Genomic DNA, 22733 nt, shown 5'->3' on the forward strand with positions numbered 1-22733 from the left:
ATCAGACATCCACACCAGGATGTTCTGCCTTGACACGGGCCCAAAACAAGAGAGCCCTAGTCAGCCATAGACCAAATCTATGAAACCGTGAGTCAAAACAAACATTTCTTCCTGCGTGTTCTTTCATTAAGATTCTCTTGGTTGGGTTTGTTTGAGACAGGGTCTTAGTATGTAGTTCTGGCTGTCCAGGAACTCACTCTGTAGACCAAGCTGCCTTTGAACTCAAAGATCTGTCTGCCTCTGCCTCCCAACTTCTGGAATTAAAGGCACCACTGTGCCTGGCTCCCTAAAACTTTTAATCCATCTCTCACTATTATTATGAGGCTGCGTGCACGCTCACACACGCAGCAGTGTGGAGGTTCTGAGGCTGTGTGCACGCTCACACACGCAGCAGTGTGGAGGTTCTGAGGCTGTGTGCACGCTCACACAGCAGTGTGCAGGTTCTGAGGCTGTGTGCACGCTCACACACGCAGCAGTGTGGAGGTTCTGAGGCTGTGTGCACGCTCACACACGCAGCAGTGTGGAGGTTCTGAGGCTGCGTGTGCACGCTCACACACACAGCAGTGTGGAGGTTCTGAGGCTGCGTGCACGCTCACGCAGCAGTGTGGAGGTTCTGAGGCTGCGTGCACGCTCACACACGCAGCAGTGTGGAGGTTCTGAGGCTGTGTGCACGCTCACACACACAGCAGTGTGCAGGTTCTGAGGCTGCGTGCACGCTCACACACACAGCAGTGTGCAGGTTCTGAGGCTGTGTGCACGCTCACACACGCAGCAGTGTGCAGGTTCTGAGGCTGCGTGTGCACGCTCACACACGCAGCAGTGTGGAGGTTCTGAGGCTGTGTGCACGCTCACACACACAGCAGTGTGGAGGTTCTGAGGCTGTGTGCACGCTCACACACGCAGCAGTGTGGAGGTTCTGAGGCTGCGTGTGCACGCTCACACGCACCACAGTGTGGAGGTCAGAACACAGCTTTCAGGGTTTGGCTCTTGCTTCCATGTCTTGGGGCTGGCCCTTGTTTCTGCCATGCTGCATACTCCGGGGCCACTCGCCTTCTAGCTTCTGGATGATTCTTCCGTCTCCATCTCCAGTCTCAGTGTAGAGATGTTAGGAGCACTACATTTGCTTTTACTCTCCGATGTGATGTTCGGGGATCACACTCAGGTCATCCGGCTTGTGAGGCACAGCAAATGCTTTCCCTCCAAGCGATCCCACACTGTTCTTTCGTTTGTTTGAGACAGGTTCTGTCTCTATAGCTGGGCTGTCTTCAGACTCAGGAGGTATGTACAACAGCATAAAAGTGTCTTTTACTTGCGTGACAGAATCGTCGTCTCAGAGGCTCACTGCTGAACACGCTCACCCTGTCTGGTTCTCTCTGAGCTCTGGCTGCTTCAGCTCAGCCTTCTGGTGCAAACTCCTCCCCAAGCTGACTGATCCAATCTAGCTTCTCTGAACTTCTCACTGAACTGCTCTGCTTGGCTTCAAACTAAAACTCCGGCCATTTGTTTAATCTGGCTCCTTCTTCTCTGGCTTCACTGCCTCTGCTGACCTGCCCCGAACTGCATGGACTCTCACAAGCTCAACTCCACTGCACTGAACTCAAACAATGAACAGAACTGACTAAAACGCAGAGATCCGCATGCCTCCGTCTCCTGAGTGCTGGGATTAAAGGCGTGCACCACACCAGGACCTACCTAAGTGTCTCTTTACCTAAAAACTGCTCTGTACCAACCAGGCTGGCCTTGAACTCGGAGATCCTCTTGCCTCTGTCTCTTGGGACACACAGACCTAGGAGGTTTTTGGATGCTATCCCTTGCCAGAGCAGTCGTGAACTCACAGAGACCAGCCTGCCTCTGCTCCCCACCCCACCCCCAGGGTAGAGATCAAAGGCATGAACATACCAGTTTGGTTTGGTTGAGACAGGGTCCCATTTATGTAGCCTGGCTTGGTCTTCTTTCCTCAGCTTTCTGAGTGCTGGGATAACGAGAGAGCACCGCCATGCTGGCTAGTCTTCCTTCTTCCTTATACATCGATGCTCTTTTGTCTCTTGTTGCAGTGTGGAAAACTGGTTGACAAGAAGGCTAGTGTTTGCCTCCCACAGCAAGCTTCAGCACAACACACATTCCTGACTCCCTCTCAACACCATGGTCCTCCCTCCACCCTCTTGCAGTGACTTCCTGAGAGTGTCCCCCACTTCCTCATGCCCGCCTGTCCTCTACTCACCCTTGCCTCTAGTAGCAGAGGTCAGGTTAGGACAAACCAGCTTAACCACTCTGCACACTGGTCACAGTAAAGATCTAGAATGTCCCCTGGTCTCCCTCCTTAGCCAGTGACCGCACCCTGTGAGTGCTCCTGTCCCACTGACGTGAAGTTTACGTGGACTTACCATGTGTCTTAGTTAGTTCCTATTGCTGTGATAAACACCATGCCCAAAAGTAACCTGGGAGGAAATAGTTTATTTGGCTTACACTTCCACAACTTATACTGCCACAAGGCAGGAACCTGGGGCAGGAGCTGAAGTAGAAGCCATTGAGGGGTGCTGCTTACGGCTTGCTCCTCATGGCTTGCTCAGCTTGCTTTCTCATATACCCCAGGACCTCCTGCCTAAGGGTGGTACGGCCCACAGTGGACCCTCCCACATCAGTGTATCAAGAAAATGCCGGACAGGCCAATCTTATGGAAGTCTTTTCTCAGTTGAGAGTCCCTCTTCCCAAATGACTCTCTAGCTTGTGTCAAGTTGCTCTAGCCTCAGCTGCTTGCACTGCCTGGCATGTTTGTCCTGTTCTGCCCTGACTCTGCCATCATGGCAGCTCTTCATGGAGACCTTGGTCACCTGTGGAAGCATCACAATCCTTCTTTGTTTACAGCTGCCACCGTCCCCACCAGAGTAGCATTTTATCCCTTGCTATCCTGTCACAGGAGGGCAAACTCAAGAAGGACAAGAGCTGTGTTCCCAGAACAGGAATGTAAAGACATGTGACCAAGTCAGAGAATGGGGATTTGGACGTCCAAAACACAGACCAAAGACATAGCAAAACATCATGCGGGCTGGAGAGATGGCTCAGTGGTTAAGAGTACTGATTGCTCTTCCAGAGGTTCTGAGTTCAAATCCCAGCAACCACATGGTGGCTCACAACCATCTGTAATATACATTAGATAAATAAAAAATTTTAAAAAAAAGTAAAAAACAAACAAACAAACAAAAAAAAATCATGCTCCCCCACCGCCACCCCACCCCCGCCAAGGTTCCAGAAGGATCTGAACCTGTGTGGCCGAGATCTTGAACTCTCAGCCTCTGGGCCTGTGAGCTCCCAGCAAGTAATCAAGGCAGGGCAACATAACTCACCATCCCATTAGAGATAGCCCCACCTTTGCCTAAAGCAATCCGGAGGGGACATTCCTGGGGACGGTGCTCAGTTCTCTCTGAGGGGCTGGGTCTGCTCCAAGTTCAGGAGCACAGTAGGTGTGTTGCCTCTGCATCAGGGTCTCCCAGCTCTTGGGAGCCTGCCCTCCTGGTGCCTCTAGACCACAAGTGAGTCCCGGCCCTCGGAAACTCAAGGAATTTGTAGAGAGGGTCTAGACGGCAATGCTGGAACCCCTGTGCCTGCCGGGACAGGAGAATGGCCCTGACTGGGCATTCCGGAGCTCCCTGGCCTCTGAGTCAGGTAAGGCAAACCCAGAAAATCCGCCCCATTTTGAGGCCCCACCCCCTATGGCCTTAGCCCATCCCAAGCAGACATCCTTCCTGTCCTTTACAAGAGTCCCGCTCTCTACTTTGAAGGCGACTCCTCCTCCACCCCGAGGTCCAGCCTACCTCGGATCTTCAGTTCCCACCAACCAGAGGAGCCCCAGACCTCCAGTAAGCCCCACCCTGCGGGCTCCTCCGCTTCCCGGTCTTGCTTTCCCTTTGGCTCTGTCCCCACTGAGGAGTCCGCTGTCCCAGCCATGGCGCGTGCTACCGGACCCGAGCAGCGGCTGCTGGCCATCTACACTGGCGGCACCATCGGCATGCGGAGTGAAGGCGGAGGTGAGTCTGTATCCCCATGTCCTAAGCAGAACAGCCTCAGGGCTGGGCCACTGGGAACTCTGGGGCTGTCTCTTGCAAGGGGAGAGGGACAGGACTCTTCCCTCTGCGGTAGGGAGCTCTGGTGGCTGGGAGTCTGAAGCCCAGGTCCTAGAAGGGATGAGGGGTATGGTAACTCATCTTGACCTGATGTATCCCTAAAGCCATGAGACACACGGAGAGAAGAGGGACCTCGGGAGACTGCCCTGTTCTGTGCCCGGGGGCGCCGGGTAGGATGCTGGAACATTCCACACCCTCTAGCCTTTGAAAGCCCTCAGAGTGAGCTAGCTTCCTTTGCGGTGGGACTAGCACAGCCTCAGACAGGCTGAGCGGCTTCCCTGCTCTCCTTCCTGCATTTTCCTAAGCTAAGGGCCAACTGCCTTCTCAAGGAGCTTGGGCACCAGGGTCAGGGTTTTGGGAGACTGTCCTCTAACACAGTCTGCTGCCTCTGGCTGAGACACCCTGGTGAATGCCCTTGATGACACCCCAATGGCCAGTTTGCTTGGCCTTCACTGGTGTGATGGGCAAAGCAATGGCATCCGTTAAGGACCTGAACACTAGAGGGTCAGTTCCTGCCGGTGGGCACAGTGTATGCTGTTGGGTTGGGTTGGGGCCACTCTCAGAGAGCTCCTTTGAGAACACAGGCGCCTGGCTGCTGGCCTGAGGAGGACGTGTGGCCAGACCAGGACCCGCAGTGTGAGGGAAGGAGAGAGGAACGGAGCGCACAGCTTAGAGAGGAGGCTTCAGAACTGCCTGAAACAGGGACTGGCTCTACGCACCGGGACCTTGTCCCACCCCTTGATGCTTCCCCTCTCGGTTTGACACATAGGTGACTGCAGTCCTGTTGGACCTAACTGGTTGGCCCAAGCTAAGGGACCAGTGGACTCTGAGCACAGTCCCACCTGTGGGTGACATTGTGCCCCACGCCCCTTGGATGCTCCCGTGTATGCTACGGTTCTCTTAAAAGGCTGCAAGAGCGTGATGGGTCAGGAAAGTGGAATACTTTGAAGCCCCAAATCGGTAGGGTGTGGGTTTTCAGATGGGTGAAGATCTAGGACCCTTCGAAACCTGCTCCATGCTCTGGGATATGCAAGCCCAGGGAAGAGATGGGAAGCCGGCAGGCATCTGTTTAGAAGCCCCTTCCTCGGGGTCCCAAACACTTCACCTGCCTCGTGTGTAGCAGAAACCACTGGTTCTTCAGATAGACAGATGTGAACGGGCCCCTTGGCTTTCTATGAAGGAAAAGGGTTTCTGGGAATGTGGCAGAACCCAAAGCAAGGCAAATTGGGTAACACTTAAGCCTGGAACCTGGGACTCAGGCATGTCGCAGCCCTGTGTGCCCTGCCATGGGGTTGCTGAACTGTGGGCTGCAGGCCCTGCCTGCCCCGGATGGCCCCACTGGCATGAATGATTAACCAACTTGGCCCCGCTTTATGTGGGTCCTGGCCCCTTTGTGAGTGGGAGTGGTGGCTTCCGCTACAGAGAAGCTGTTTAGATTGTCACTATTGGAACAGCTTGTGTACCTGCTGGTAAACAGTGCCCAACACTGTGTGAGGAGTCAGGGCAGAAGAGGGCAGAGGTGACAGCATGCCTCACCTCTCCACCACCCCTGTCAGAGTTCTATGAAAATGTCACAAGTCCAAGAACATCATGTGTCCAGTGAGCCCAAGCCTGGTCCCAGGCTTGCCTCAGTGATGCCTGGGCACTCCAGGGCTTCCTGTGCTTGACTAGGTTACCTCTTGCCTGCTGCCCTTGGGAGCCATTCCTTGCAACCACCACAGGGGAGCTAAGCTTCTGCACAGAGTAGCCAAGGCTGCCCCCTGCCCAGTGGCCCCAGTTGGCCCCCTAGTCAGGTGGGATGATGCCCAGTGTGACCATTGCACAGGCTCCTGGGAGCTCCTAGGTAGGGTGGGGCTCAGCGTCCCAGGGTTATATGCTTTGGGGGTGCCCTCTATGGGAAGCGGATGCAGCTTATAAAGTCAGAATCGGGAATAAAGGCCAGGATCAGAACACTGAGAGAAATCGCAGCAAATTCTAATTTTAAGTGGAATCCAGAAAAATGGTTTTACCTGGCAACTCAGGTCCTGTCTTCCTTGGCTGTTTCTGCGACACCTTTTTTTCTTCTGGTATCTTGTCATGGGAAAACAAGTTTGTAGTTTCTTTCCAGAAAGAAAAAAATAGGAGAGTTTAGATTCTTGGGGGCTCCCAGGGTCTGTACCCCCTCAGTCCAACCCGTGATTGCCCAGGAGCCATTCCCCATGATCAGAATTAATAGTCCAGCTGTAGACAGAAGACACTTACGTGATGCAAACACGTCCACAGGTCCCTCGCCTAAGTGCACCCTGTCACATCCCCTTCCCTGGAGGATCTATAGATAGCCCAGTGCCGTTTGCTGTCGAGGGAACGCACATGAAGAGTGGCGGTCTGGTCTCAGTGAGAGATGAGGTTACCAGTCAGCCATTCAGCAGTGAAAGCCTCAGGCCCATCCCTCTTCCTGGAGGCAAAGTTTAAAGTCTCAAGGCCTTAACAGCTGAGCCGTCTTCCAGCCTCCTCCACCTTCTGGAGGCTGCCAGGGTCCTAGTTTGAGGCCACATTCCTCCTGTCTGTAATGAGACAGCACCTCCGTTCTGTGTGCTGCACTGTCAAACGGCCTCCGATGTGTGCACCCAAAAACTTGGTCACAAAAGACAAATGCCGCAGGTTCTTAGACAAGGATGTTGGCTCTCTTGAGTAGCTCCTGAATGTGGAGGCCGGCTGATGTCCTGGTCACACGAAGGTGTCTCTGGAGGCCCATGGGGCTGACTAAACATGCAGAACTCATCTGTTTTCTGAGCCTGTCCACGGAACATTTTCCATAAGTGACAGTGACAGCAGACTGCACCCCAGAAGTTTTAGGGACTCCATGCCAGGCTGGGGGTGTGTTAGAGATCGGGGGGTGCCTGGTGAAGCGGAGGGCATGGCAGTGGTGGGGAACAGCTTTGTGACGGCTCCAGATTCTGCAGGCTCCTGACCTGCACCTGGGGTTGTGGCACAGAAGCACATCTGGTTCTGGGAACGAGAGCTGGCCTGTAGCAGTTAAGGGCTGGCAAGAAGCAGTCAAGGAGCTGCAGGATAGCCGAGTAGGGGAGAGATAGGAGAGATGTTAGTGTGGGAGGAGGGGCCGGCAGGGGCTGGCTGGAGTGCTCAAGTGTCCTTAGAGTCACCCCAAGAAATAAGAAGTAGCCAAGAGCATCCTTGGGGAAGGTAGACCCCCTGGTCAGGTGGTAGGCTGGATGCCTCCGTGGCTGAGGCAGACAGCATCAGACTGGGGGCCAGCAGGTCTGCAGGCCGAGTAAGGGGGTGCTGAGGGCTAAACCCTTCCTCACCTCTGTGTCCCTCAGCAGCAGCCGAAACTTCTGGGGTGAGCTACTGGCAGCTTGGTTCAGGCGTGGTGTGGAGTGGGAAGGAAAGCCTACTAGACTCATTCCCTGATGACCCTGGCCAGAGATGGGTCGCCTCCCCCATGGTCCCCAGAGGTGTCCATGTCCCTACAATAAGCACAGGGCCTTATGGCAAAGAGGGAGCCTGCGGCTGTGACCAGAGGAGAGGCAGAGGGAGCACAGGATGGTGGTTGGGAACCAGTCCGGTGGATAACGGCCCCTTGGCTTGTAGCATGTGAGTCTGAATCGCTCATGAGTCAGGGCTTGGCTGCAGATCCCCCAGTAGCAGGCATAGCGTGACTGTCCAGGGCGGAGAAATGACCAGGCTGTTGGAGGACTAGCATCTTGGTAATCATGATGCAGCCACAGAAAAGGGACCAGCCAGCCAAGGTTGTGACACGCCACCATCTCCTGAGGCCCCGTGCGCCTTTCCTGCTGTGCTCAGGGCCCAGGTCTATGGGGAGGCTCTCACACAGGGATTGGTACAGTGACTGTGTCTGAGGAGGTTACCCAATCTGCCCAAGGTCACAGAACCAGCAGAAGGCAGCAGAGAAACGGCTGGGACTTCAGTCTTGTTTTCTGGGACCTCTGCCTTACAGTAGGACGTATTGGGGTGCCTTGGGAGCAGGACTCACACACAGCATTCCCTTTGATGCAGGTCCCTTTGTTTGAGGACAGGGACAGGGCGCCTGAAGTGGACCTTGGAAAAGTGGTACACAGTCCAAATTCTCTGGAAGCTCATAGAAGGGCGTTATGACCCTGGCATTGGAGATGACTTCCTAGAGGAACTGCTTCAAGCTGGACCTTCGAGTACCCAATAGATGAGAAATAGGTGTGGGGTGGACAGTGCACACAGACGGGTGGGAGTAGGGCCGTAAGTGCACACAGCAGCATACATTGGGTCAAAGCCTGGAGAGGGCCCGGCCCCACAGACCCCTTCTTGGTGGGACATACAGACACATTTGATACAAGGAGAGGCAGGACAGGGCAGACACTGGTGCTTGGAGCTTCTGGGATCGCCTGGCTAAGTTTAGGACCGTCTGACGAGTCAGCTCCAGAGGTGGATGCCAAAGCTTCCAGATGAAATTGCTACCTAAGTTACCTGGGGTCTGAGGGGCTGCTGTGGCCCAGGGCTCCCAATCTAAAGAATCTTGTCTGGTCCATCTGAAGCCTGGCCCCTGCCCTAGACCGGAGCCTTACACCCAGGACTCCAGGAAGGGCGTTTGACTGTGAGTGCTTGCTACGGCTCTGATCTGGAGCCCGCGCTCCACTTGGACTCTGCCCGCAGTGCTGGTACCTGGGAGAGGCCTGGCTGCCGTCCTGAGGACACTTCACATGCTCCACGATGAAGAGTATGCCAGAGCCCACAGCCTGCCCGAGGATACGCTGGTGTTGCCGTGAGTTAATATTCTTCCAGGCTCCAAAGCAGGGATGATGTGCAGTTGTCCTAGGGTTGAAAGGGTGGGCAGGGCTAGAGGACACAGTCTCCGGTGTTCTGGGACCTCTCTGTGAGCCATTTGCACGAGCATCTCTGACACCTTGAGTTCATGGGCTTTAGACTTAGCCTGTGCCCTCTCCTGGAGGTGGACATGTGCCTGGGTGTGCCTGAGACTCAGCTTACTGTTCCACTTCCTCCTCTCCTCCCCTTAAGTCCTTGAGCTCGAAAGGGCAGGAGTAAAGGAAGCTCTCAGCAAACACCATAAGGACTCCCCTGTCTTGGTACCAAGTCTGTCATAAGAGGCTGGGCCAACCCAGATGGCCTCTCCCTCTCCAGCATGGCCATCTTGTGAGCCCTCACTACCTTATACCCTTCGTGGCCCAGTGAGGTGGATTTCTGCTCCGCATGAGCTGGTCTTGACCTCTCTCTGAGCTAGTGTAGGGACACTGCTTAAGGTTAGCCTGTCTACCTCTCGGTGATGCAGTCTGTCCCTGGAACTTCCGGTGGAGGGAGGTTGGGCTTGTACAGATGATGTAAGGCAAGGGAGAGGTAAGGCTAAGGGAGAGGCCATTTACAGTAATCACACAGCCCCCTTACACATCTGAACCCCTGCCAGGCACAACCCCACACCCCACCTCCCAGGATGCCACAGCCCTACCCATACCCCACCCCTCCCAGGATGCCACAGCCCCGCCCATATCCCACCCATACCCCACCCCTCCCAGGATGCCACAGCCCCGCCCATACCCAAATCCCCTCCCAGAATGCTAAAGCCCCTCCCACGATGACACAGCCCCGCCCCACACCCTAGTTGAGAACGCCGTGGAGGTGGGGCTTTGGATCAGGAGAAAGGCAGAATGGGAGACAGGTTCTGCCTCCTGCATGCAGCCCGGCCAGTTCTGACCAGAGGATCATCTACACGGTGCTGGAGTGCCAGCCACTCTTCGACTCCAGTGACATGACCATCACTGAATGGGTTCAAATTGCCCAAACGATAGAGGTAGAGGGTGGGACTGTGGGCAGGGCAGTGTGGGATTGGTAGGGCCATGGGCGGGGCTACGGTATGTGGGTGGGGCCAGAAAGCTGGGTTGGGCTGGAAGGTGGGTATGGACAGCAGGTGAATCCTGGGGAAGGTTATAGTGGGGGTAAGGGGGCTAAATGTGAGCGGGACTGGAAGGCAGGGCAGGCTTCCTGCAGAACACTGGGCAAGTGAACACTGAGTAGAGAGTTTGTGTCCACCTGAGACGGTAATCTGCATGGCAGCCTCGGGAAGGGGCTGGGTCCTGGGCAACGCACTGCACAGTCTGATGCTCTTTCTGTCATGTGAGTAGAGGCTGGATCTATGGTGGGGTATGTGGGGGCTGAGTACCTTTGTGGACCTGACCCCCCCATCCCAATCCCAACCTCAGTGGATTTAGCACCAAACCCGCCATCACAGTGTACTGTACTGGTAGTTGTAGCGTCTAGGGCAGCTGCTTTACTCTGGAACTAACAACTCTCCCTTCAGCTTTTCTCTTCTCCCACGACCTGGCTCTCAGGTTTGGCCATAGCTATGCTTACTTAAGCCTCCCTTAAAAAATCCCAGCTGTTCTGAATAGAGTAACCTGGGCTCCATGTTTCCCAGAGCAGTCTTCCTCGCTTGTGACTGACAGAGTCTCCAAACTAGGTCCAGTTGGCACTGCGCTCTCACAGAGCAGGGTGAGCTACACCTCACCCTCATGAAGGTTTTTTGGGCACTGACCCAGCTGCCTGGTGCGCTTCACGGCTGGGGAGTGAAGCTGCTGTACCTCATATGGTCAGCAGAGGGCACAGTGCTCCATGGGACAGCGTAGCTCCTCTGGTCTTTCAATGGATCAAGAGGTTCCTGTGCACCGAACCTCTTAGCCTCTCAGAACTATTGTCTTGTCAGCCACAACTTTGACCAGCATGCCACCAGGAAGTGATGGTTAGAGAGTGTCCACCGTGGACAATCTGCTCCTGGAAGGCACCAGCTGAAAATCTGGGGAGTCCCTGGGGATCATATCCCCTCATTCTTTGAAGCAAGCTACAGAGTGGGACTCCCAGCAGACTGCAGGGAGGGCCTGCAAGAGGGCAGGGGCCACGGCAAGCTCTCCACCAGGACCCCAGACTTTTCCTCTTTCTCATGGCCTGCGAGGAGACACCCGCCTGCCGCCATGTTCCCAGGAAAAGGCCTGTGGTGGAGAGACCTGGCCTGGCCTGAGCCCATCCCTTCCAAACAGAGACACTACACACAGTACCAGGGCTTTGTGGTCATCCACGGCACGGACACCATGGCCTTTGCTGCATCAGTGCTCTCTTTCATGCTGGAAAACCTGCAGAAACCGGTCATCCTCACAGGTGCCCAGGTAACACGTCCTCAGAGTCAGAGACCTCCAGAGGCCACAGAGCCAGGCCGCGGCCAGCCCTGGGCTTCCTCCTCAGAGGCTGTTTGGCACCGTCCCTGCTGTGTGCTGCTGGCTAGAGTGTGCAGATGCTTTAAGCGGGGTCCTGCCTGACCATTCCACTCCACCTGGATGAGCTCCTACCGATACCTGAACCTAGGGACCCATGGTCTCCTGGATCTCTTATCCATTAAGGTCTCCAGAGCCTAGCCCCTTACTGTTCTACCGTGCAGGGCTTTTTTCCCTCTTTTTCCTGCTGGGTTTCATGTCCCTGCTCACTGCCACCACCTAAGACTCAGCACGGTAGATACACAGAGAGCAGCTACTCAGGAGACCTCCCCATCCCCCCTTACCCTCTTCTTCCTGGTGCTATCCCTAGAAACCCTGACATATGATATTCCCTCCTCTGGCCCTAACCTAGTACACCTTCGCCCAAACCAAAGCCATTGGAATGCTGGGTAAACAAATCCACTTGAGTAAAGGCTGGCTGGGGTTTCTGTAGCTATGGGTGATCACTAGAGCCAGTCCTAAACCCAAGCCCTTCAGAATCCCCCATGGGGCAGAGGCCAAGGTCTATGGACAGTAAGCCAGCATCTGGGTCCCTCCCTTTGAGCATAACCAGGGGAACCATCCAACAGGTGGGAGTGGTGGCTCTGCTGTCCCCTACCAGAAACCCTCTTTTCAGAGTGCCAAGTACTGTCAGGAGTGCTGGTTCAGTTGCTCTGGCCCAGTTGCTCCAATTTCCCAGAGAACCGCATAGCACAGTAGCCCTAGTCCTTATTATTCCCAGGGGGAACTGAGGTTCCGTGACTACAGGTCCTCCCAGACTCATGCATTCCAGAGACTGTCTGGCCCCCCAGCTGAGCATTCTCCAGCCAGAGGCTCTTGCCGACCTTGGCCTCCCCATATCCCACAGCAGTCCTGCCCACTTGTGTCCTCTCAGGCATGGCTTAGCCACTCTAGGCACTGTCTGTGGTACAGGCAGTGAAGGGATGAGCCAGGCTGCTCTGCCTCAGGAAGGGCTTTCCACCCTGGGCCCCTGCCTGACCCATAGCTCTTGGAGTGGTGAGGGAACTGGACCTTGCAGCTTTGGGGGCTGGGGACCCAAACTGGGCCTGGGTGTCTACTGGTTACTTCTGTGGCAACCAAATGGACAGGTCAAGGTACCCAGTGCAGACATTGTGAGAAGGAATGGCAGTGTTTGGCAGCCTTGGGAGCAGGCAAAGCATCTCCAGACCCTATTCCTCAGCCTAAGCCTTCCTCAACTCCTCTGCCTGGCTGGGCCTGAGAGGTTTGCCTAGGGTGGGACGTGGGGACGTCCTGACTTCCCAGGCCTCAGCCACCTCTCTGTCCTCTCTCCAGGTTCCTATCCACGCACTGTGGAGTGATGGCCGTGAGAACCTGCTGGGGGCTCTGCTCATGGCTGGCCAGTACGTCATCCCTGAGGTATCTGGCCTGGCTGCACCTGTGGCCTGGGCGGAGGGTGGGGGAGTGAATGCCAGGCATACATGGGACCCACAGGCCAGAAGTTGGAACATCTGTCCCTGCCCTCCCAAGTAACACAACTGTGGAGTTGACAAAGCTGAGGAAGGAGAGCCCCGCTCCCTCCGCGCTGACATGCCTGACAGCAGCCAGGTTGTAGATACTCTACACTGTGTGATGTACATATGCATAAGACCACGAAAATGGACTGCGTCCACCTTAGGCTTGGAGTCCGTGTGTTCCTTCCTCGTGGGCTCCTTGTCTCATCTGGCAGAACAGGAGACAGCACAGGCCCTCACAGGCCAGGGTGGGAGTCTCTTTGCCTTTAACTGTTCCCTGGAGGCTGGGAATTATGAGAGGGGAGCAGGCAGGTCAAGGTTGGTCCCCCAACCTCACTCACCTTAGAGGAGTCTCCGGCGTCCCTGGCTCCTTGTACCAGTACAGGCACCAGAGGAGAAGTGCTGGGCAAACAGCCGGCCATCTGTGTGTTCAGTGCCAGGCTCCCTGGGCCCCAAGGGACTTGGGTCTTCACTTGGTGGTAGTGTCAGGAAGGTGACCTGGGAGGGACCCTGCTTTCTGGTTACCTTCAAGGTTTAGTATGCGGATGCTGCTGGGCTGAAGAGGGCTGGAGGGCGCCAGGGGCTGGCTCTGAGCTGCTTGCTGTCTCCCCCCCATCCCCCCAGGTCTGCCTGTTCTTCCAGAATCAGCTCTTTCGGGGCAATCGGACAACCAAGGTGGACGCTCGGAGATTTGCAGCCTTCTGCTCCCCTAACCTGCCCCCTCTAGCCACTGTGGGCGCAGATGTAACAAGTAAGGGGATCTGTAACAGTCAGTAAGCCCACTGACTGACAGTGAGGAGCAGGGGGGTGCTGGGGTCTGCATGGAGGTGGGAGACCTCCGTGGTGAACACAGGCTCAGAGCTTGGGAGTCTGGTTCACATGACCCTCAGCTAAGAAGTTCCTCTCAGTGACAGCCTGTGCCTCTGCTGCACACAGAGGGTCATGGCCCTGGAGTTTCCAGCAGGGATTAGACACCCTAAGTGCAGAACAGCCTCTGGTGCCAATCAGACCTTGACTCCAATGGCCCCAAGCTTCCCGTCTTAGATACATATCCTCCTAAGAGCCTCTGTCTCTCTCAACTCAGGGCAGTTGTCTCCTAGTCCTTCCCTGCCCTGTCCTAACCAGGTCTAGAGGAGACTTGAACAGCCATCTGATTCTGAGGCAAGTGGCCCCAGTGCCCCCTGGTCCCAGGTTCTTGAACACAGTCCCAGACCTGCCTATAACTGAGATGAAGCCGGGGCTCTGGTCCCTGCCCTATTGTTTTTGGAATTCCATCAGGGGCTTTGCACCTAGTAGGACTGGGCTTCCGTGTGCATGCTCAGGTCGGGCTAGTCTAGGGCCAAAGCAGCTCTTCCTGTCTGACAGGATGATTGGCATCGAGTCATCTCTCTAGGAGGGTGGAGGCAGCCTCCCCCACACTGTGCGTCTGCCTGGGCACAGCAGGTCCTGTGGGTGGGACGCAGCACTGCCGGGACCTGCAGGTGTCTGTTCTTGGTACTCTTCATAGGCATCAGAAGCTGTTCCAGGTTCCGGAGAACCTCCAGAGAGGGCGGGGCTGTTTCCTAAAAGCCTTCCCTTCTCCCTACCCTCTAGGCAGGAAAAAAACCCCAAACCTGAACGCCGGGGTCTCTGGGGTGGCAGAGGGCCACTTGTTATCTGGGGCCTGGACATGTCGAAACCTCCTTGGAAGAGTCTGCATTAGATGGTGGCTTATGGCTATTAGCCCACGGCCTAGCTATTAGCCCATACTGGCTGGTGGCACTGGGTGGTGGCACTAGTGGCTCAGAATTCGGGGGACAGTGGATGTGGACCGGCTCTGTTGCTCAGCTTTCTAAGCCTGAGTCATTCCTTATCTGGGCACAGGGTTGGAGATTCTCCTGCAGGCCGAGAGGCCTTCACCCCGATTCTAAAAGCCTACACAGCACTGGGACACCTGGGCTGCAAGCCCAGCCTCGCCCAGTGCAGCTTGCCTAGCACAGGGCTGAGGCTCACCCCCAGTCCCAGCCCAATATCCTGATCCTGCATCCTGCTGTGTGGGTGTGTGGGAACCTGCACCCCGCCTACTTGCTATCCGCAGGCTGCCCGGCTGGTTCTGGCACCTCGTGTGGAGAAATCTTGGGTTCTGCTCAGGGTGTGGCTGCTAGGACCTGGGGAGGGAGGGTTATGGGGCTCCTGCGTACACACGTCTGCCTCCTGCTGTCCTCCATAGGACAGAAACCTGATGATGCCATGTGGTGTGGGCCTCCCGAGGGCTGCCCTGCCACCAGCTCTTCCTTTACCCTCTGGGAGGTGAGGGGACAAGGGTGATGGATCTAGATCATGGCTGCTCAGTCTTCTCTGTGCTGGCACAGGGGTATGGCGCCTGGGGCAGCTAAGTCTTGCTGGCTCTGTTCATTCCCGTGTACCTCAGCCATCTCCCCCTTTCCTCACTCCTAACTCCGCCTCTGCAGGGAGCCCTCCCAGCCCACAGAGCAGAGGAACTGGGGGAGGGGCCACTCTGCTGCAAAGGCACCCCTTGGTCCTGTTGGCCACTAGTTTGGGGTCTTATGTCATGCCTTTGACACACAGGCATATGGAACTCAGTGTACTTAGGAGCCGCCTGCCTCCCCAGAACCTGCAGGGACACCTCAGACCCTAAGGCTAAGAGAGCAGACTAGACTACCAGGTTAGACTGATCCCTCAGCCTGGAACACAGCAGGGGCTGTGGAAGGATCGAGGTGACAGCCTGGCTTGGTCACTGCTGCCTTCCCCTTTATGTTCCCAGAGTCCCTGTGGGGAGGACTTAGAGATTCTGAGGAGAGACTTCCTGGCTCATCTGGAGGGTGACTGGCCACCAGTGGTCCTTTGTCTCTGTGCTACCCCCCACCCTCTCCCCACCCCCTTCAGCCATAACTCTTCTGGTGGCAGCAACTCCGCCACCCAGCCTTATCTGTCTGCCCAGCTGAGATGCAGGTCCTTAAATTAAAGGCCGCCTAGCGCTGCCATTGTATTGGCTGATGGATGCTGTAGCCGGTAGGGTGCAGTTTACTGCTTGAGGGCCCTGCTCCCTCTCTTGCCCCACCCCCCGTGCGTCACCCTTCAGTGTGTGTCCGGAATATTGTCAGGGTGATTATCACTCAGACCTTCTGAGTTCATGACCCCCTCACACGGCATAAGGTCAGGAGGACAGCAAGGGTGGGCAATCTTGGAGGAGGTACCCGGGGGCTGTGGTCTTGTCCCAGCTCTGTGCACAGCACCTCACGGGTGCCATCCCCTTCTCCAGGACCCAGTTTTCCTAGGCTGGACTAAAGGATCCCCTGGTGCAGTCCAGTACAGGGAAGCTACCCACATCCCACCTCTCTTGGGCTGGAGGCTTCTGGGTGCCCAGGATTCGTGAAGCTCCATCGATAATTTGCCATGCCCGTTCCTGCCCCTGGAGGAGGATGGGCAGGAAAGACTGGAGAGGGGCTGGGGCCTCAGCTGTGCGCTGCCTGCAGCTTTGGCACATGGAGACCTTTCTCTGTCCTCAGTCAACCGTGAGCTGGTACGGAAGGCCCCTTGGAAGAGCCACCTGGTGGTCCACAGCAGCATGGAGCCTGACGTGGGCCTACTGCGCCTCTACCCTGGGATTCCCGCCTCCCTGGTAGGGAAGCCTTAGAACCTTCTGCTCTGCAGTGCTCTCCATGGCTCCCTTGCTCTCCTGCCTCCCAAGGATCCCTGGTACTATGGTCTCATTTCCTCCCCTCCACACCTTTCTCTGCTTACCCATTTGGGCAGCCTCTTCCTTCCTAGTTGAGCTCCGCGCTCTTCCCAGATGTCTGCTTGAAGGAGCAAGGCTGAGCCCCTAAACTGAATGTGGGCTTGCGTGTGGACACACGAGGATGCGTGTGAACACACGAGGATGCGTGTGGACACCTGGTGCCACCCTTTGGATGCCACTCTGGGCTGGGAGTGTCCCCAGGACTCTGTTGTTCCTGCTTTCTTAGAACGTAGCTCAGGCTAGCCTGTTTGCACTCCTCCCGCCCCGCCCACTGCTGCGTCTCTCCGCCTTTTCTTGCTGCGCTGTTGGCTTTTCTGCTTCCTGTCTTCAGCCCTGTCAACTGGCTGTTTCCATAGTCTCTGTGGACCCCTCTTACCTCAGCTTGTCCCACAGTCAGAGAAAGCCAGGCAACCCTGAGAGGGAAGCCGGTCCCTGTCCGTTGGGAAGCCTAGGATAAGCTCTGTTGGTCTTGCTAGCTGGAGCTCCCCGAATCTCTGCTCCCTGCCCAGGTCCGGACCTTCCTCCAGCCCCCACTGAAGGGCGTGGTCATGGAGACCTTTGGCTCTGGGAATGGGCCCACCAAGCCGGACCTACTACAGGAGCTCCGGGCGGCGGCCGAAAGAGGCCTGATCATTGTCAACTGTACCCATTGCCTTCAGGGGGCTGTGACTTCCGACTATGCACCTGGGATGGTAGGGGTAGAGAGTGGGCCTGGGAAAAAAGGGAGCGTATCTGGGTTCGGTGTCCCCTTTGCTGGGGAGGCCCCTGCACCGGCCTCCTTTTCTGGCCTGTTTTGTTCCTCCCACAGGCCATGGCAGGAGCCGGCATAATCTCAGGCTTCGACATGACATCAGAGGCTGCCCTGGCCAAACTGTCCTATGTGCTGGGCCAGCCAGGGCTGAGCCTGAGTGACAGGAAGAAGGTGGGTGTACCTTTGGGACTGGGGACGCTCCTGTGAGCACACGAATGCCAGATGACTATTAAGAGGGCCAGAAGGAGCATCCGGGTCTGTGTTTTGGAAGTGGAAGGGAAGACAGGACCCAGATCATTCAGGCCACACCTTACCCTTCTCTGGGGAGTCTTGGGTTCTGAATACCAGTTCAGTATTCCTCCCCCACCACTCCTGACACCCTGCCCTGGGATCCAGGTTGTCCCAACAGTCTGGGCTCCCTGGTCCTGTGCTGGCTGAGCCCAGCAGCCTCCATACCCTTCTGTTTTAGCTGCTGGCCAAGGATCTTCGTGGGGAGATGACACTGCCTACGACAGATGACTTGCTGGGAGATGACATGCTGGGCTGCAGGGCCACATGGCTTCTCAGTATGAATGGCAGCCAGGTACTAACTGCCTTGTGTGAGGGTGGCAGCAGGGTCCAAACACACGCGTAGGTCCTCCTCCTAGGAGGAGACCGGAAGAAGCTCTGGGGTGGATGGCGAGGACTTGGAAGGCTCTCAAGGCAGAGTCAGGAAAAGGACCTGTCGATTGTGTGGAGATATAAAAGATGGGGCAGCCAGCAGGGGCTGCTGTGGTCAGGGCATGTCCTGCTGGCTTGGTCCTCAGGCTGGGATGAGCTTAAGCAAGATGGGGATGCTGTCTGTCAGGGCTTACTCGGGTCTCTCCAGGACTCTGAACTCAGGGTTGCAGGCCACACAGCTGCACCTTGGAATGCGGCCTGCTCTCCGAGATTCCCTCTGCCCTCAGTACTTGAGTGCCCAGACCCTAGCAGAGGCGAGGACGCTGAGGACCCGGGAGCCCAGCAAGTGGCTCCTGCAGCGTCTATGAGCCAGGTGGCTAATTACTCCATGCTGCTGTATGTGTGGCCTGTCATTAGGGTGGCTGTGTGATGAGGTTCCCAGTCCCTCGAGGACCCTGCTGGCCTGAAGCTGTGGTTAGGTCAGCATGGATGCTGGACAGAGTGATACTTTGAAAGTTTCGGGGGGCCTTGGAGAGCCCCTGGGCAGTGGGACGATAGCCCTTCCAGGAATGTTGCTATACCTGTGCACCGAGGTCCTTCTGGTGTGTGGCGGGGAGGGGGGTTCCTGTATCATTTCCCATGCTCTCAAGGAACGATCTGTGACTATCATCCTGTCTGCAGTGGAGGCAGAAAGTGAAACATCTTGGGGGTCATTGGCATAGACAGCAGATAGAAGGAAGCAGGTGGTAACCTGGTTTTTACTTCCAGGGCATGGGACCAGGTAGACTTGCAGGTGGGCACGGGGGCTCCTGCCAGAGCCCTCCAGTGGGGTAGTTTCTGGTGTTTCCCTCCTGTGGTAAGGCCTCCTACTCCACTGTGCGGGGAGAGGGGTTCACATAGGGCACTGCGGTTCTGTCAGAGGACTCAGTGCCTCAAAGCATGGAGGGGCCCATGTCGCCATTGCCTTCCCATCAGGATGCTGATGCCATGAAGGAAGTTCTGCTGCCCGGCCTGGCCCTGGCTGCAGCTCATGCTGGTGACCTGGACACTCTGCAGGCCTTTGTGGAGCTGGTGAGTTCCCCACTGAGGGACCAAGCTAGTGGGCATGCGGGACGATGCTCACACAGGGGCAGAACGCACTCCCCGGGGTCTCACTGACTCTCCTAAGCCACACTGGGCAATGGGTCTGCATGCTACCCCGAGGGCCTTGCTGGAAGTTGGGGAGGATGGCCCTCTCATCCTTCCCAGTCCTGTAAGTGACTCACCTGACCTGTTCCTAGCCCTGTTTTGAGGCTGTGTGCCCTCGTGTCATCCTAGGGCAGAGACCTCAACCTGAAGGACTACAGTGGCCAGACGCCACTGCATGTGGCTGCACGGAGAGGGCATGCTTCAGTGGTCGCCATGCTACTGCAGAAGGGTGTGGATGTGGATGCCCGTAATGAGGACGGTCAGAGCCCACTGCTGCTGGCCGTGAGGGGCAGGTACCAGGGGCCCGGGTGCCGCAGTGGGCCTGTGGGCAGCTGGACGGAGGACACTCGTCCGATGTGAACCAAGATCGGGTGGGACACAAACAGGGTCAGTGACCCGAGGCTTATTTCTGTGGGGCAATCTGGAAGGACTTCCTGGAGGAGGTGACCTCAGAAGATGCTGGCAGCGTCTAGGGAAGGAGAACACCACTGACAAAGAGTGAGGAGTTCCTGGTGACCACCCGGTCATCCGTGCGTCCCGAGGTCTGGCAGAGAAAGAGCTAGCAGAGGTGACAGACACAGGTCACCTAAGCGGAGGGTCCCCAACTGGCCCTCACCCCTTGCGGAATGGAACCCACTTCAACCCATCCTCTCCAGTCCTCCCTGCCAGGCTCTGCCTTGGGAATGCTAAGAGAGTGTGGGTGTTTGGGCATTGCCCAACATCCTGTGTTGTGTGTCTCTGCCAACGTCCAGGCAGAGACCAGCCTGGCAGAGATGTTTCTACCAGAGCAGCTCCTCCTGGACCTCTCACTGCAGCACGCAGACCCTGGGGTATTAGGGAGTGGGGTGCTTCAGTTGCTCAGGTATATGAGATGGTAGTATGCAGTCCTGGTCCTTCCCCGGTGACAGAAGCAGAGCCTTCCTTTTAGAACATGTATGGGAGGCTCTGTCTACCTTGGCCCTGCTGATATCCCTGCCCCAGCAGGTGGCTCCCTTCCAGGTGTGGCTTAGCTAGCTTGCCCCAGAAAATGGCTCCTGCCCCGCTAGACCCCTCTCTTCATGTTTCCCTGACCATACCCAAGGGTGGAGTTGGGACACGGCTGACTTGGTTTCCCCAGAGCCTGTCCTGGGTAGAAGCAGGGAGAGGTCACTTCAGGTATGGGACTTCACACTGGGACTGGCTGGCTGAATGTGTCTGGGATGATGTGTCTGGCCTCCTGGGGTGTACAGTTTGCATAAAGAGCTATTTAGCCTGCCGACTGGTGCCTTGGGACTTGGGACGTCCTGTGAAGGTGCCTTGGATGAATGGAGGCTGTTGAGATGGCACCCTACCCTGGGCAAAGAGTCAGGGGACAGTCTTTGTCTGGGACTAGGCTGTGGGTGTCTGGGTGGGCACTTCCTGTCTGCTGCCAACCCTGCCTCTGAGAGCAGAATGAGGCTGGCAGGGTCCAGGCCACACCAACAATCAGCACTTTTTTCATGACAGGCATCTGAGCGTCATCAGGCTGCTGAGGGCCGCTGGGGCTCACCTGTCTCCCCAGGAGCTGGAGGACGTGGGGACAGAGCTGTGCAGGTGATGGTCTGAGGGGCTGTATGTAAGGGGGGTGGCCTTAGGAGAGTAATATGACTGCTGGGAGGGTCAGGACCACAGGGTGGGGCCGAGGAGGGGGAGCCCACACCCAGGTGGCATACACTGGCCTGGCTGACAGAAGTGTCTCCCTCACACCCGTTACAGGAATACCCAACAGAACAACCCAGCAAGGGTGCGTGTGCTGTGGGCTTGGTAGGCACGGGGGTAGTGGGAGCAAAGACAGGGAAAGAGAAGAGCCTGGTCCGCAGCAGCTGGGGTTGGGTGCTGTCACGCTGTGTTCATCCCAGGTACTGGAGATTGTCATGAGGCTTCAGACTGACTTGTTGGGATGTCCTCAGTCTACCCGCCTCAGCCTCAGGCCCCTACACTGGTCTGCGGTATCGCAGGGGGAAAGTGCTGTTTGCTGACTTCCCCCCAAGATGGAGGGACAAGGGACACCCCACAGAGGTGATGAGGTGACAATGAGAGGGAGCAAGAGAATGGAGGCTGGCAGTAACTGGCTTCGAAGGGCCTCTTAGCTTGGGTCAGCACTGCACCCAGGCAGACCTGTCGGCTCATATGAAAGATGGGGAAACTGAGGCAGCACGCAGGAAGCTGAGCCTAGAGTCAGCCAGCCCCAAGGACCCTGCTTTACAGAGGCTGGGCTAACCTGAGCTGCTAGCTGAGCTGAGGTGTGGAGATCCAGTGTAGGTGAACTGGCTGGAGGTGCTTCCTGCATGATTCACCCCAGAAGTACCTGGGGATATGGCTTCCTGAGCAGGAAGGAGTCAAGGGGCCATTTGGGTCTCTTCTAGCCTCAGTTTACCCAGGGTGGGACCTGGCTATCAGAGCAGAAGTACAGACTGTGGGAGAATGAAGACATTGTTCAAGGGCAGGGATGTCCGCTCCAACCTTTCTCTACAGGGAAAAGTGACCACCACACTTCTCCTCCAACCAGGATGCCGCAGCCTACCGGGGTCCAGGGTTAACTTGGACCCTTCAACTCCCGGGTTCCCTTCTATCTTGAGACAGGCCAAACACATCACAAAGTCTGTGTTGTGAAATATGAAACTGGCAGGGGGTGGGTGTGTGCACACTCACAGGTGCGTGTGTGTGTGTGTGTGTGTGTGTGTGTGTGTGTGTGTGTCCATGCCCTTGACCTGAGTCACAGTCACACCCCATAAGTGAAACCAGACTCTGGGCCGCCTGCAGCTTAGACTCCCGCCCCAGGGCTGGGTGCAGCTGGATCAGCTGTTTAGGGCTGTCTTTGTAAGAGCACCTAGGGCACTAGGAGAGGCACATACAGAGGAAGGTAGGCAGGCGAGGGACCCAGCAGGTTCTGACAGCTTCTCCCCATGCCCCTCCCCCCACTCCCAGGCTGGCATCAAGGGCGGACAGCGAAGGCCTGCGGGCATGGTGGCAGGCTGGGGCTGACCTAGGACAGCCGGACTATGATGGACACTGTGCCCTGCAAGTAGTGAGTGCCTGCCTCCTGGAGGTCCTCAGCTACCCTCCCAAGCCCTGCACCAGGAGCTGCCCAATCTCCTAGGGAAATAACTCTCCTTAGGATCATCACACTCCGTGAGGCTGTGTCCTACCAGTCCCCGGGGTGAGGGTGGGGCATCCAGACTGGTCAGTGGGGCTTTGGGGCTTCTAGTCCAGCAGTCCCCACCGGTCTCTCTCCCCTACAGGCCGAAGCAGCTGGGAATGCAGATGTGGTGGCTCTGCTGCAGAGCCTTAAGGACAGGGTCAGCGCCCAGCCCCAGCCCCACTAGGTCTTGGGCTGGTCTGATGCCTCCTTAGTGAACTCTCATTGGTTTACGACTGGATCCTTGCACCAGAGCCAGTTCTGGAGACGGCTGGAGGAAGTGGGCATGAGAGATGGGTCATTCGTCCAGAGCCCTTCTTGGGGACCCCGAGAGTAAACACGGTCTTCGGGAGATAGGGCTGGTGGGGCTTCCTGTA

General features: G+C 56.6%; 1 protein-coding gene across 1 annotated transcript; it reads left to right on the forward strand.

The window, feature by feature from the left end:
* Positions 1-3743: 3743 nt before the first annotated feature.
* Aspg (asparaginase) lies at positions 3744-22733 on the forward strand. Its single transcript, XM_032908531.1, has 15 exons — positions 3744-4025; positions 8769-8877; positions 9807-9918; positions 11159-11284; positions 12683-12766; positions 13486-13612; positions 16371-16483; positions 17110-17292; positions 17409-17522; positions 17821-17934; positions 18987-19082; positions 19329-19492; positions 20685-20771; positions 22146-22245; positions 22460-22733. Exons 1-15 carry the CDS (start codon positions 3944-3946, stop codon positions 22541-22543), a joined length of 1695 nt encoding a protein of 564 aa, XP_032764422.1. The 5' UTR covers positions 3744-3943; the 3' UTR covers positions 22544-22733.

This window comes from Rattus rattus, chromosome 7 (assembly GCF_011064425.1).
Source record: "Rattus rattus isolate New Zealand chromosome 7, Rrattus_CSIRO_v1, whole genome shotgun sequence".
In the NCBI taxonomy this organism is placed as follows: domain Eukaryota; kingdom Metazoa; phylum Chordata; class Mammalia; order Rodentia; family Muridae; genus Rattus; species Rattus rattus.